This window comes from Anolis sagrei, chromosome X (assembly GCF_037176765.1).
Source record: "Anolis sagrei isolate rAnoSag1 chromosome X, rAnoSag1.mat, whole genome shotgun sequence".
Classification (NCBI taxonomy): domain Eukaryota; kingdom Metazoa; phylum Chordata; class Lepidosauria; order Squamata; family Dactyloidae; genus Anolis; species Anolis sagrei.
The window spans coordinates 67,121,475-67,138,036 of NC_090034.1; the positions used below are offsets into that span (position 1 = coordinate 67,121,475).

A 16,562-nucleotide genomic window follows, 5' to 3' on the forward strand; every position below is an offset into this window, starting at 1 on the left:
GGCGATGCAGTCCCCCTTCCCTTTTGCCACGGAGCCCACCAGCTCCCATCCCATGATGCACAGCTTCTTCTGGCTCCGTGGTAAAAGAGAAAGGGAACTGGCATATGCCATGTCAGTGGCAACACGGGAAGCTTCACGTATTGCATAGAGATCAACGGGCAAAGTTTGATGGCAGACACTTCCCCCCATGGGATGAAGTAAGGGGGAAGCTGGGCAAAGCGGGGCATGGGGCAACAGGCTCCCCATGCCCGTTGCGCACTGCCCGATTCACCACAATGTGTGGCCATTCTGATGGCAAATGGGGTGAGGTCCATAGTGTTATGCTACCGAAGCCCAAGACCCTTCCTTCATTGACTAGCACAAAATAGATACCCTTTATCTCTAATTTACATATCTAAATATCCCTCTTAATCTATGCAGTGAATTTTCCTCTTAATGATGCTGACATCCTTCTTGATTCAGCAACAAGGCTTTCTGTGCCTGGAAAAATGCCATGGACTCTCCTCCCCTCTCCTCCCCACTGTCTCCTTCAGATCAAGTAGGTTTTGAAGGTCATCATCACAATATGGAGGCAAGCCTACAATGAGCAGGAGGAAAAAATGCCTTAACTGCCTCCAAGTCAATGTTTTTATTGAAGAAGGCTAGGTGCCTGAAGAGCTTTGACCTACAACTGGAGCCTTACCTTGGGTCAGAAACCTCACTCTTCCCTTTATCTTTTCTCACAATGGAATCAAAGCCCCCAAATCAATCCCATGCAAGACGCTAGAATGCATTCACTGGAATCCAGGCTTGCAGTAAGATGGAGCTGAAAATCTCCAGGGTCCTCTAAAGTCCTGGCTTCAGAGCCAGAAATTTCACATTCTATTTAAACTGAAGAGTATCTCATGCGGGGAATGCGGAAGTATGTCCATCTGTTGGGGGTGCTTTGAATGTGATTTTCCTGCTTCTTGGCAGGGGCTTGGACTGGATGGCCCATGAGGTCTTTTCCAACTCTATGATTCTATGACACACAGAAATTCTCTCTGATAAGAACTTCTGGCCTTCTTGAATGTCCATCTGGACCCCTGAAGTGGAGCTGGTACTTTAGCTTCTCTATGGAATGATCATTGGGACTTATCCATGGTTCATTAAAAAATCCATAATCTTGGTTTCAGCTTAGAATCATAGAATCAAAGAGTTGGAAGAGACCTCATGGGCCATCCAGTCCAACCCCCTGCCAAGAAGCAGGAATATTGCATTCAAATCACCCCTGACAGATGGCCATCCAGCCTCTGTTTAAAAGCTTCCAAAGAAGGAGCCTCCACCACACTCCGGGGCAGAGAGTTCCACTGCTGAATGGCTCTCACAGTCAAGAAGTTCTTCCTAATGTTCAGATGGAATCTCCATTCTTGTAGTTTGAAGCCATTGTTCCGTGTCCTAGTCTCCAGGGAAGCAGAAAACAAGCTTGCTCCCTCCTCCCTGTGGCTTCCTCTCACATACTTATACATGGGGTTGGCCTATATACAATAGAAGTCCATTCCTTTCAAATTCAGAGCTTTGAATTGCTTAACGCAAGTGACTAAAGGCAGACTGTGAGACTCGGTGATTTGTAGTAGGGCTGGGCGATTTCGTTCGTTAATTTCGTAATTCGTTATTAATTCATTATTTTTTTGATAACGAAGCGATATTGAACCATTCAGGAGCAACTAAAAAACGAAACGATTTTTTTCAATTCGTTTCGTAATTGTTTCGTAATTGTTTTGAAATCGATTCGTAATTGATTCGAAATCGTTTCGTTATTATTTCCGCATGTCTGGTGCAAGTTTTAGGGTTGCTGTTTCTTTTCTCAGTGAAAAATAAATAAATTATCACACCAACAGTCAACAACAGAGGGAGAGGGAAGCTTCCTGTCCCATTTGGAGGTTTTTTTAGCGTATTGCGCGATCGCGTCCGCCATTAACGAATCGATTCGTAATTGTTTCGAAATCGATTCGTAATTGATTCGTAATTTATGAAATTTCATAAATAACGAATTTTTTTTAAGGAAAATTTCAGAATTCTTTTAAAAATCGAAACGCAAAAACCCCCTAAAAACTAATCGAGTTTAGAAACAAAATTTTCCGTGGTTGCCCAGCCCTAATTTGTAGGGTTCTTTCCCAACAGCATCATCTCTTGAGTCAGACTTATTGTCGGGACTCCAAGCCTCCATAAACCTTCTCCTTCTCTTCTCCTTGTCCTGAATACAAATAAAAAATGCCTGCAAACCAGGACTCAAAGTGAATTACTTTTCTGCATCCGGATCGGTGAGCCGCTAACATTAAAAGAATGGCATTACAGGCATAATGTCCCTATTATTCATAAAGCTGTGATTAAAAAGCCCTGCCTGGGATTAGTATTCCTGGTTGCTTTCGAACTTGACAAATTATTTATCCCGGGATTAAGATATTTAACCCCTTCCTAGGAACTCTGGCAATTTTGAAAAATAAAAACGACAGTTTGGGAGGGGAGGATCGACTCTTTCAGCTTCTAGTAAATGGGACGCGGTATCTTTTCCGCCATTGGCAGCCTTCATTTGGAATACATTTTCAACCCATTTGCAGAGCTCAGCCTTTCTGATGAAAGCAAGCCTGGGTCTCTTTGCATGCATTTCCCTGCTTCTGTGGTTTTTGCTGACTGAGGTTTAAATACTTCTGTAACATCAACCATCTGAAAAGGAAGCCTGAGGATTATTGCTCTGGATTACCTGTTTCCCCGTTCACTTTTCTTCTAGTAATAGCCAACCAATTCTTCTTTTTCACTTTTAACAAAAGAGAGGAATCTGTACATGAATGCTTATGAGGCCTCTAATAGAATGTTTCATGTAAATTACTATGGGATGAGACAGCTTCAAGAAATGCAAAGCATTCTTTCTGTTCTGCTTCCTCTAACCAGTGCAACTTAACCGAGCCACGTTGGAGTCGTTCTTTGCAATGTCTATTGTTAATATAAAGCAATAAATGTAGATTTCCTTTAAAAAAACTGATGGCAGGATGATAGTCTTCCTCTCTGCTCATCATCCTCACTCATAGTTGTATGAAGTTCTGAATGTATTATTTATTATCAATTAGGGCTGGGCGGTTTCGTTTCGTTAATTCGTAATTCGTTAAAATTTGTTTTTTTTTGTTAACGAAGCGATAACGAACCATTCTGGAGCAGCTTAAAAACGAAACGAATTTTTCGTTTCGTAAATGCTTCGTATTTCGTTATGTATTCGTTTCGTTATTGGTTTGAGGTCGTTTCGTTATTATTTCCGCGTGTCTGGGGCAGGTTTTATAGTTGTTTTTTGTTTAATTAGTGAAAAAAAAATTATAATATCACACCAACAGTCAACAACAGAGGGAGAGGGAAGCTTCAGAAGTTCCCCCTGTCCCATTTGGAGGTTTTTTAGCGTATGGCGCGGTCGCATCCGCCATTAACGAATCGATTTGTTATTGTTTCGTTATTGTTTTGTAATTTTTTTACCATTTATGAAATTTCGTAAATATCGAACTTTTTTTAAAAAAAATTCGGAATTCTTTTAAATATCGAAACGCAAAAAACCCCAAAAAACGAATCGATTTTAGAAACAAAATTTTCTGTTGTTACCCAGGCCTATTATCAATTTATATGCTGCCCTTCTCACCCAAAGGGGACTCAGAATGGCTTAACATAGAATCATAGAATCCTAGAGTTGGAAGAGACCTCATGGGCCATCCAGTCCAACCCCCTGCCAAGAAGCAGGAATATTGCATACAAATCACCCCTGACAGATGGCCATCCAGCCTCTGTTTAAAAGCTTCCAAAGGCTTACTATACACACACACACTGTATATACTCGAGTATATACTCGAGTATAACCCTCTTTTAGGCTGAAAAAGCTCCCCTTGGCTTATACTCGAGTCAAGGTTATTTATTATTTTACTCTGTTATTAGAATTATTTTTATTACATGTATTATTTGCTCTATTATTATTATTAGATTTAGAGTATTTTACCTTATTATTATTACATTTATTATTTTACACTATTTATGATTATTATTTTATTATATATCATTATTTATTTATATGTTTTATGTTATTAGGATGTTGTGCTTTCTTTGCGTTTTCAGTTTGTGTTTTCGGTCTTATTTTATTGTAATTTTGTTGTTTTGGTTTGGCCTCATGTAAGCCGCTCCGAGTCCCCATTGGGGAGATGGTGGCCGTGTATAAATAAAGTTTATTATTTATTATTATTTTACTTTATTATTGCATTTATTATTTTACTCTATTATTACTGTTATTGCATTTCCATTATTTTACTTTATTATTATTATTATTATTATTATTATTACATTTATTGTTTTACTCTCTTTATTATTGTTGGAAGGATACGTAAGTACATTCACCTTGAAGAAGGTTAGAATAATGATTTAATCAGAGTTGGCCAGTCTTATCTCAAATTACAGTTTTATGTAAATATTCAAAAACATTTAACCTCCTGATGCCTCAATTAATGTAATTTTATTGGTATCTATTTTTATTTTGAAATTTACCAGTAGTGGCTGCATTTCCCACCCTCGGCTTATACTTGAGTCAATATGTTTTACCAGTTTTTTGTTGTAAAATTAGGTGCCTCAGCTTATAGTTGGGTAGGTTTATACTCAAGTATATTCGGTATATATATATATATATATACACACACACACACACACACAATATATATTATATTATTAGCATAGTACAGTATCAGTATTAAATATTAGTATTGTACTATACCATTATATTGTAATATACAGGCCCGTAGCCAGGATTTCATTTCGGGGGAGGGGGGGCTGAATTTTTTTCAGGGGGGGGGTTTCGGGGGGGGGGAGGGCTGAGTCTAAGTGAAAGAGGGTCTAGCCTAGCAAACCTTTTGTATCATTACCCCAATACCCCCATGCATATGGGATGTATTGAGTATAGTGATCAGATCATGATATGAATAAACATAACAGTTTAAATAATGCACCAGTAAGGCCTTTTTGCGAACCACCATGAGAATTTCGGGGGGGGGGGGGGGGCTGAAGCCCCTCAAGCCCCCCCCCCTTTCCCGGCTGCATGCCTGGTAATATATTAAATGTAATATAAATATATAATAATATATTATTATTATTAGTAGTAGTAGTATTATATTGCATTACATTATAATATTAAAATGGCTTTATGTAGCCTAAGATGACTACGGTTTTATGGGTCAACGATTTAGTGCTGCTCCCTGATGCCATCAGATGGTTGCCAGCTTAGACTGCTCCCAACAGAGCAGTGTTTCTCAACCTGGGGGTTGGGAACCCTGGGCGTGTCAGAGGGATCACCAAAGACAATCAGAAAACACAGTATTTTCTGTTGGTCATGGAGGTTCTGTGTGGGAAGTTTGGCCCAATTCTATCATTGGTGGGGCTCAGAATGCTCTTTGATTGTAGGTGAACTATAAATCCCAGCAACCACAACTCCCAAATGTCAAGGCCTCTTTCCCCCAAACTCCACCAGTGTTCACATTTGAGCATATTGAGTATCGGTGCCAAGTTTGGTCCAGATCCATCATTGTTTGAGTCCACAGTGATCTCTGGATGTAGGTGAACTACAACTCCCGAACTCAAGCTCAGTGCCCACCGAACCCTTCTAGTATTTTCTGTTGGTCATGGGAGTTTTGTGTGCCAAGTTTGGTTCAATTCCATTTTTGGTGGAGTTCAGAATGCTCTTTATAAAACCCAGCAAACTCTACACGAGTATTCAATATGTCCAAATATGAACACTGGTAGAGTTTGGGGAAAATAGAATCTTGACATTCAGGAGTTGCAGTTGCTGGGATTTATAGTTCACCTACAATCAAAGAGCACTCTGAACCCCACCAACGATGGAATTGAACCAAACTTGGCACATAGTTCTCCCATGACCAACAGAAAATACTGGAAGGGTTTGGTGGGCAGTGTCCTTTGGTTTTGGAGTTGTAGTTCACCTATATCCCGAGATCACTGTGGACTCAAACAATGATGGATCTGGACCAAACTCTACACAAATACTCAATATGTCCAAATGTGAACACTGGTAGAGTTTGGGGAAAATAGAGTCTTGACACTCGGGAGTTGTAGTTGCTGGGATTTATAGTTCACTTACAATCATAGAGCATTCTGAATTCCACCGATAGAATTGGGGCAAACCTCCCACACAGAACCTCCATGTGGGCCACAGCAACGCGTGGCAGGGGATGGCTAGTGTTGGCATAAATGTGGCAAAACAGGAACCTTTATGCATATGTGGTGTGAATATGACAAAGCACAACATTTTTAGGAAAATAAAGGGTGAACTGGAAGCAATATCTGGGCTAAAACTAGAGCTGAATAAAAAACTGTTTTTACCACAAAAATGGAAGATAAAAGTTATAATACATATTGGAAATATTATAAAATATATGAGAGGAGCGGCACAAGTAACAGTTGCGCTGGGATGGAAAGAATGTAAAAGATGGGAAATATAAAATGGTATGAATATCTAGCTGACTATATTCTCCAGCATTATATCATTGAAAGTATATAAACAAATATCAAATATCATATGGGGAACTGGGTTTCGAATTGGAAAGAGCTGATAGCCAAAGTGAAGGGAAAAAGAAAATAGAAGGAACTAAATTAAACCATATCCACAATCCAGCAAATAGAATAAAAGCCAAAATTGAATCATAAATGTTCCCAGAGAGTTTGGGGGAAGGGCAGAAATAAGGAGAAAGGTATAAGTAGACAAAGATGGAATTAAAAAGGAGAAGCAATTGAGCTATACCAGAAAAGTATGCAATCTCTTTTACATGTATGTATTGATTTTGTTTCTTTAATACTGCTGTAATATAATGGAGATAGTTAGACTCTACTTATGCAACCCAATATTTTCTTTAAAAAAAGAAAAGAATGGAGACTGCCAATGACTATTAGGTGCTGTAGGTTCTATTCCAGAGGAAGGAACTGACACAACCACCTCAGAGAATTTCTTGCCCAAGAAAACACTATGAAATTGATGCAACTGCCATGTATCAATAAGTAGGTACACATACACATACAGGATTTGGCCTTGGTCTCCTTTCCTCAAACACTACAGACTTGAACTTCCAAGGCATGGGGAAAGGGGTCTTATTCAAATGACCAAGAGGATTTTGGGAGTCGCATTCCAAAAAAAAAGAAGTGAGAACCTTCTCCAATTCTAGAAGGACTGCCAAGGAATACTAAGGCCCAGGAGGCTCAATTTCTAAAGAAGGAACTGGAAACACTCCTGAGTATTTTTTTTCCTAAGAAGCACCTACAAAACCCATGGAGTTCCTCTAAATCAGTGGTTCCCAATCTTTTTTTTGAACAGGGACCACTTGACCAGGGACTACTTGACCAGGGACCACTTTGACTAGGGATCACTCTCCAACATTAGTACCAAAAGGGTTATGAATCAGTTTTTGGTCAACTTTAGATTTGGTTTGGGGTGCTGATTCAGAAAATTGCATTGGATAGACCTCATCAGCTCTCATTTCTGATATAGAACTATCAGCAACAGGGAAGGAGTGGCAGGCGGCATGAAAGGAGTGGAAATAAAATCTATATAAATAAAAATGTAATGTTCGTTTGTGGTATTCACAGAACTCAAAAACCACTGGGGCAATGGGCACCAAATTTGGACACAATACACCTAACAACCCAATGTATGTTCTCCACTCAAAAAACCCCATGAAAACAAAAAGCAGAAAGCACTTCTGAACTGCATGTCCACAAAGGAGAAACTGCATGTCTACAAACGCCCCCTCCTCCTCCTCGCGGGGAAACAGCTGGCCATTAAAGCCTTAGAAGCCAGGCGTGCGTGCACGGCCACACACACACACACAAGCGAGAGTGGGCACCATGGGAGTAAGGAAAAGGAGGAGGAGGACGATGGATGGGCTCCTCAAGTCCCTCCCTCTCCAGCAGTAGCAGCAGCCTTTTTCGTCTTGGCTGTCCCCCCTCCATTTTGTCGCCTCCTCTTCCTTCAAGATGCCCCGGTAGAAGCAGGAGGGAGGGAAGAGGGGAGAGAGACTGTTCCCTTCTTTGCCAACTCTTTCTTCCCTCCCTTATCTGCTCGGTTGTCTCCAGCAACACGAGCACACATTTATCTCTCTCTCTCTCCTATTAACATCCAGACCAGGAGGTAGCTGCCTCTGCCACACTCCACTCCTTCTCTCCCTCACTCCCTTCCCTTCTTTCCTCCCTCCCTTTCTTCCTTCCCCTTCTTTTCCTTCCCCTCTCCTTCCTGTCCCTCCGCCCTTCATTTCCTTCTTTCCCTCCTTCCCTTCCTTCCTGTCCCTTCTTCCTTTCCTTCCTTCCTCCCTTCCTTTCCTCCTTCTTCCCCTTTCTTTATTTCCTTCCCCTTAATTTCCCTCCCTCCTTTCTTCATCCCCCTCCTTCCTTTCCCTCCTTCTTCCTCCCTTCATTTTTCCTTCCTTCCTGTCCCTCCTTCTTTCCTTTCCTTCCTTCCCTTCTTTCCCTCCTCCCCTCCTCCCTTCTTTCTTCCTTTCCTTCTTTCTATGTAAGATATAAATACAATATTTTATATATTGTTATATAGATTATATAATATATCACTATATAATATGTTACTATTATATATTACTACATAATACAAATTAAATAGACTTACAGAACAGAGTTGGAAGGGACAGTCAAGAAGTAATGAGAGGAGGGAAAGAGGGAAGGAATGAAGGCGGGAAAGGGAGAAGGAGAGAAGGAGGGAGGGGGGAGAAGGAAGAAAAGAAAGAAAGGTAGAGAAGCAAGAAAGGAGAGAAGTAAATAAAAAAGTGAAAGGAAAAATACAGGGAAGGAAGGATGTAACCAAGAGCAAAGAAAGAGAGGAAAGAAACAGGTAGAGATGGAAGAAAGGAGAAGATAAATAGGAAGGGAAAGAAAAAGAGGAAAGGAAGGAGAGAAAGAGGGAGGGAAGGTTGGCCACATCAACACGTGGCGGGTACAGCTAGTAAAATAAATAAATAATAAATAAAGAGGAAGGCTTGCGGACCAGATTATCTTCCTCGCGGCCCACTGGTGGTCCGCGGCTCACAGATTATGAACCACCGCATCAACTGGTAACCTGAAGGCATATACAAATACACAATTCAATAATGGAATTTCTAGGTTCAGAAACAATCTAGGTCTGAAGACCTAATTAACTCCCCTAATGTTACTTTTCAATGACAGCTTCTAAAATCTGTTATAAGCACCACTGAGCAACCGCTCATTTGGGTACATGGGGAAAAGGGAAACAGCAGAGCAAGTCCGTTATCCCATAACTTGTTTGAGAGTTTCCCAGAGGCAGCTGGCAGTATGGATGGCATAAGACTGGTGTGAGGAATTGACCTTCCAGCCATTGTCAGCAATGGGGCTTGGTAGTTTCCACATCAATGAGATTGTGAATCTTCTCTGAGCTTTATTCCAACTTTAAAATGAGTGATCCAAGTTAATGAATCTTTTTTTGTGGACAGCCTTCCTCTAAAGTCAGACTACAATTCAGAGTAGCTTTGCTGCCCCAGTGGCATGGAAGACACCAGCTGCTGCTGGCTGATAGCCTTTATTAACAGAAAAGAATCAAGGGAGTGGTGGGCTAAGTAGGACTGGAGGAACAGCTGTCTAGCAACATGGTGGTGGGATCTCAACTGCCCATGTCTGGGATAAAACTTTATGAGAACAAAGCTTTTAATAATGTACATTGTCCATATTTGCAACTAACTGAAATGGTTTTTTCTTTTATGCATAGTTAATTACATTCTAATTTGTTTCCAATGTTTTCACTGATGTGAACTTTTATCTGTGCCTGTTTTATTACAATAGAGTCTTGTTTATCCAACATAAATGGGCCAGCAGAACGTTGGATGAGCGAAAATGTTGGATAATGATGAGGGATTAAGGAAAAGCCTATTAAACATCAAATTATGTTACGATTTTATAAATTAAGCACCAAAACATCATGTTTTACAAAAAAATCAACAGAAAAAGCAGTTCAATACATGGTAATATTATGAAGTAATTACTATATTTATGAATTTAGTACCAAAACATCGCAATGTGGATCTGGGCGGGAGGCAGACTGCGTTGGATAATACAGAACCGTTGGATGAGTGAAGGCTAGATAAGCAAGACTCTACTGTATTTAGAAGCCAGGGCTGGGGGGAAGGCAGGAGGGAGTGAGTGAGTGAGTGAAAGAAAGGAAGTGAGAGAGGGGAGAGAGATATACAGATAGAGTTTGGAATCAAAAAATATTTTCTATGGGACATTCATGGTGGGTTGTCAACCATACCCACCTTCACATTCCGGCTGGGTGCCACTCCATGTACCATTGGCCTGGCACGCTCTCTGCAGCGAACCCCGGAGCATGTATCCTGGCTCACAGCTGAACGAGATGGTGCTCTCCACACCTAACTCATCGCCACCATGTCGAATGCCATGAGATGGGATTCCTGGATCACCACACAGCCCTTGGTTGCTTCCTGCCACAAGGAAAGCAAATATACTATCAATAACAGATTGCAACTGAATGGGGGATAGGTAAAGGGAAAGGTTTCCCCTGACATTAAGTCTAGTTGTGTCTGACTCTGGGGGGTGGTGCACATCGCCATTTCTAAGCCGAAGGGCCGGCGTTGTCCATAGATACCTACTAGGCCAGCTTGACAGCATGGAGTGCTGTTACCTTTTCGCTAAAGTGGTACCTATTGAACAAAAATCCCCCAAAGCAAACCCTGTTTTTGCCTCATATAGAACTTACACTGAAGTGTTGGCATCCCCTGCTGTAGCCTCACACCATTTCATAGACCTTCTGGTACTGGTTTGAATGTTCACAATTTTCAATAAGGCACACCATTTTACAGTGCCATTGTATATAACAAGACATGAGTATCCATGAATTTTGGTATCCATGGGGGACACTGAGGGCCTACTGTATACAGACAGCATACCCAAAATTCACATATCGAGTGTAAAGAACATACTCTTGGGTAGCACTTAAGACAGATGAACACAGCAGCTGCCACTGTTTGCGTATTCACCTTCTCTCCCTTTCGGTTTGGTGCGGCAGCTTGGCTTGGCGTTGTTCCCAACGGAAAATTGCAAGATGCTTGAAAGCCACCTGTTGTCCTCACATAGTCAGAACCTCTGGCTTCATTTGGAAATCAAGGGACACAGCAGAGGATCCAATGAGCCAACAGCTCATTCACTTTCAGAATTGAGAGGGATATGAGGCGGCCAAGGGGACACCTTGAAGGCCTGACACTTTGGCAGCTGGAACCGCCACCATCTGTTCTTGGCTTCAGCCCACCAGCCAAGTTTGTAAACCCAGAAAACTCCCCAAACTAGACAGGGCTCATTCCTTGTATTTCCCCTTCCAGTGGTGTAAGAATTGGGGTGTGTGTGGATGAGAGCCTTTGCCCTCCAAAATAAGGATTTTGCCCCCGGTGAAATGTTCCTGGACTCCCCAAATTTCTAATATTGTAGCAACTTCAAATGTCAACATTTAGAAATAGGTATCACAAGAAAAGGGACAGGCAAAGCTGCCAAGAGAATGTGGATGTAGCTCATACAAGAATTTGAGGTGCAAATGATTGGCAGTTTCCCTGGATAACGTGGCCAGTCCAGCACAGTTGATGGTATAGGAGCAAATCTCCAGTCCAGCACAGTTGATGGTATACTGCAAATCTCTTGGGATCTTCCACTGCAATCGGCAATAGAAGATGCAATATTTCTGCTTCTTGGCAGGGGGTTGGACTGGATGGCCCATGAGGTCTCTTCCAACTCTATGATTCTATGAAGAAATGTCAGCGTGCTGGAAGAAGCAAAGACCACCAGCATTGAAGCGATGCTCCTATGCCATCAACTGTGCTGGACTGGCCACGTTGTCCGAATGCTTCATCACCATTTCCCAAAGCAGTTGCTATACTCCCACCTCAAGAACGGGAAACATAATGTTGGTGGACAGGAAAAGAAATTTAAAGTTGGGCTTAAAGCCAACCTTAAAAACCGTGGCATAGACATCAAGAAATGGGAAGTCCTGGCCCTTGAGCGCTCTAGCTGGAGGTCAGCTGTGACCTGCAATGCTGCAGAATTTGAAGAGGCATGAATGGAGGGTGAAAGGGAGAAATGTGCCAAGAGGAAGGCACATCAAGCCAACCCTGAATGGGACTTCCTTCCACCTGGAAAACCACGTGGATCCAGAATAGGGCTCCACAGCCACCTATGGACCCACCACCAAGACACTACACTTGGAGGATCATCATCCTTGGGCTATGAGGGACTGCCTAAGTAAGTACTCCCTGGAGAAATTTGGGTATCAAGAAAAACTTCATGTGATGGAGCAGTACTTTTATTTAGGGGACCACATTTCCCCCCTTTGTAGTTATATCTCATCCTTTTAAATGGACATTTGCAGGGGGCTCCTGAAAGGAACCTGTCTATATGCACCATATTCTCCTCCTCTCTGGCCCACGTGCTCTATCTTTGGCTGAACTTTCTTTTAAGTGCTTGGAGAGTCTCAATTCTCTGTCATCTCATTTTTTCACCTGCTTATAAAATGTCCCGGTTTCTCTCTTCTTCCTCCAACCTCCCCCCTTACATCTCAGCTTGCCTCAATGACTGAGACTTAGTTCTCTGTGCAAATGCAGAGGAGGAAAAGGGAGAGAAGCTTCCCTTTCCCAGTAGGCTGAGCCAAAAGCAAACAACTGAAGCTGCTCCTAACTTGTGCCCCCCATTAATGTCTTTTGCCAAGATCGGATGTTGTTTGACCTCATCTTTCACATTAAATAAATATTTAGCTATCTATAATCTCTCTAACAAAAAGGACATTTCATGATAAAAGTTGGGGCAGATGTGAGTTCGGTTGTGGGCCACCTTGTGGGCATCAACCTCTACTATGTTGCCAAGGGGTGATTTGAATGCAATATTCCTGCTTCTTGGCTGGGGGTTGGACTGGATGGCCCATGAGGTCTCTTCCAACTCTTTGATTCTATGATTCTATAAGGTGTCCCACCTGAGCAGTGAGGCAGAGACCCACTCCAGCGCCCGTCCAACTGGCACATGCGGGTGGAGTTGCCAATCAAGTTCCTCCCTTGCAAGCAGCTGTAACGCACCACTGAGCCAACCGTGTAGACATCCCCTGAGATCTGAGCATGAGGTGGGGATCCTGGGTGGCCACAGGAGACCACTGAAAGAAGAAAGAGGAGAGAAATATTGAGTGGATGCAGAGATAATCTTTTAGTACAAACATTCCAAGGTAGAATGGGAGTGGGGCTACTGGGAATCTGTGGGTTCAGTTAATTGAATCATTTCCAAGGTGACCTTTCCCCCCAGTAAATTTGGGGGGTGTCCAGTTTGTGACTTTCCAGAAAACCCTTAAACAGACTTAAACCCAGATGGAGCTGATTGGAGGAAGGATTCAATTCACTGAAATCCAGTGAATAAGTTGATATGGGCCCATTTCACTATTAGGACAAAAGTTAGGGCAAATGGCTCCTCCCCAATTCTGGGAGAAATTCACATGGTACCCCCACAACTCTTTTTTCAGAGGCCAGTGATGTTTTTCTGCTTTGAGGGCTCCCTTACTGTTTCTATGGCTGTTGTTGTGCACCTTCAAATTTTTCTGACTTATGGCAATCCTAACTTGAAACCCATCATGGGGTTTTCTGAGGCTGAATATGTCCGACTTGCCCAAGGTCACCTAGTGGTTTTCTATGAGTTGGATTCTTTGCAAATGCACATTCCAGTAGACCTTAATATGCAGTAGCAGCATTGAGTGAAGAAGTCATTTGCTGATCAGGGCGCACAAGAAATATAATGTTGTCATTCTCCTCTGACCAGCGAACAAGAATCTGACAATCAGAAGAAGGATCGCTGTTGCCTTTAAGAAACTATAATAATTTCTTATCTCAGCCCCTCTCACTGGAGTGATGGGCTTGGAAACTTATCTTCCACTGCAATCGGTAATGGAAGAGACCTTGGTCACTCAATATGGCAGCTAACTAGTAAGGTGATCTGGAGGCAGATGACTAGATGTCTAAGTAGCCAATGTAGAATATCACCATATACGGTAGAGTCTCGCTAATCCGATCTTTGCTTATCCGACATTCCATCTTATTCAATGCTCTTATCCGACACCCCCCTTTCCTCCAGCATTTCCTCTTCAATTAAAGGAGTGCTACACAACTCTCTCTTCATTCCCAATATGTGAAAAAGGCAAGACGAAGAGGAGGGAGGAAAGGGGGAAAAGAGACAGGACTGCAAGGGGAAGCGTCCTCCCTCCTTCCCTCTATGATTTCCATGCTCCTCTCCGCATCCGGGCACTTCCTGCTGGGCCTATCTAGCCCCAAGGAGTTGCCTTGCTTTAACCCTTTGAGTCCCTGTTGTTAGTATTCTAGGTGTCTAGCACCGTGTCGGACAGGTAACAGTAGAAGGCTCTGTATTATCTGACATGTTTATCCAACATTCTGCCGACCTGTTTATATTGGATGAGTGAGACTCTATTGTATTCTTAACTTTTGTATGGTGTCATTTTCCAAGCTGCATCAGTTATAACTTTGTTAAGGTGTCTTGAGTTCCAGTTTAGGGGAAACCCAGGAACAAATAAACAAACAAAAAATAAAAACAAGAACCACCACTGTGTCACATGAAATCACTGTGGAAAAGCCTACTGGGTGTTTACTGTCTATTTGGATGAATGCGTCTATGCTCTGTGGTTTGCCTCAGACAAAATGAACAAAACCAGGTTGCAAATATTGACCAAAAATGCTCATTAAAAAAACAACACATCCTTCAGTGTAAGCATCTGTTATGGAAGGGCCAAGCTATCTGTTCCAATTTGAAAGGTTCCTAACATTGGAAGAATCAGAAACATGGAAGTCTTTCCTTCCCTATAACCCATTTGCTCCTTTTTGACAGGTCCAAAAGGTAGAATACATGCAGCGTCCCTTTTTAATAATAAAGAAGAAAGAGAAGGAACGTGCATGCCCACGGGGCCTTCTCTTTGGGAGGGTTTCAGTTTCTCCATGATCTTGGCGTCGAGCTGTGAGCAAGGCTGTGCCAAGATTTCCGAAGAGATGCTCTGAGAGCTAACACTTCAGAATGCATGCTGTGGCAAATAATTTAATAACTGATCCTCCAGGAATTACACCTAAGCTAAAAACCTGCTGCTCTGACAGCACTTTTAAGGATTAACAATTTCCTGTGTGCCAGATTTCACTAAGGCAATAATTCACCTATTTTAGCAGGGTATTTTAAACTCAGAATTGCTGGGACAGAGCAATCATATCTCTTGCTTCTATTTCCCGCAAAGATTAGACATATTGTCACCCCATGGAATGACTTTTATCAACATGGGGGGGTGCCAGCTCATTCCATTAGATGTTTCTGATGGAGCCAGTTGGTTAATAATGGGAATTTAGCTTTACTTTCCTGTTCTAGTGGTGGATGGAGGCCTGTGATCTCATCAGACGCACCGCTGGAATAGCCATGGATCCTGGTGAATCCAGCAGTGCCCAGAGAGAGGGGCGGTTTAGAAAACAGTCAAGGGAATATGTAGCCAGCAACCAGCAACATCTAAAGCAGTGGTGTCCAGCCTTTGGGTTCTCCAGGTGCTTGGGACTCCAGAAGATTTCACCTCACTTTCTGTCCCTGGAACAATGGGATTTTGAATAATGTTCAAACTACTATACAACCCTGGCTCTCTGATTTAACTATAATCCCTTAAAGTAGTTTTCCAAGCTAAAGATGTATGACTCTCACTTCTTGATATTCACCTTATTGGTTTTTTTTTCTTCCTTTGCTTTACTCCATAAGTCTCCATATGCACTTCCAAATTAACTCATTGAAATGTTACTAGGGAAAACTATCTCATTGCCTTCATTTTTACAAATTTCACTCACTTGAGGAGACAAGTCCTTCCCCAACTCCAGACTTCAAGCATTGGAACTAAGATTTCTTTCTTTCGTTTCAAAAGCATTGCATAAATTAGTATAAAACTGATAAAAATAGAAGGAGCACGAGTGGCTAAATAATTTTAGACCAAAAACGGGCAACGGCAACCGCATTGTCTGTGTTTATTCATTCAGTTGCTTCCGACTCTTCGTGACCTCATGGACCAGCCCACGCCAGAGCTCCCTGTTGGCCATCACCACCCCCAGCTCCTTCAAGGTCAAGCCAGTCACTTCAAGGATAACATCCATCCATCTTGCCCTTGGTCGGCCCCTCTTCCCCTTTCCTTCCATTTTCCCCAGCATAATTGTCTTCTCTAAGCTTTCCTTTCTTCTCATGATGTGGCCAAAGTACTTCATCTTTGCCTCCAGTATCCTTCCTTCCAATGAGCAGTCGGGCTTTATTTCCTGAAGTATGGACTGGTTGGATCTTCTGGCAGTCCAAGGCACTCTCAGGATTTTCCTCCCACACCACAGTTCAAAAGCATCTATCTTCCTTCGATCAGCCTTCCCTATGGTCCAGCTCTCACATCTGTAGGTGACTACGGGGAATACCACTGCTTTAACTATACAAATCTTGGTTGCCAGTGTGATGTCTCT

The 16,562-nt window shown here is 42.2% G+C and overlaps 1 protein-coding gene across 5 annotated transcripts in view; it reads right to left on the bottom strand.

Moving 5' to 3' along the window:
- The window catches only part of CSMD2 (CUB and Sushi multiple domains 2), a 984,984-nt gene that overhangs the window by 41,167 nt on the left and 927,255 nt on the right, over positions 1-16,562 (bottom strand). For all 5 annotated transcript variants that reach the window (XM_067473669.1, XM_067473670.1, XM_060784605.2 and 2 more), the window contains 2 exons: positions 13,028-13,201; positions 10,314-10,499 (listed from right to left, as the gene is read on the bottom strand). In XM_067473669.1, coding sequence (XP_067329770.1) covers positions 10,314-10,499; positions 13,028-13,201 — 360 coding nt within the window. The remainder of the gene's footprint in view (positions 1-10,313; positions 10,500-13,027; positions 13,202-16,562) is intronic.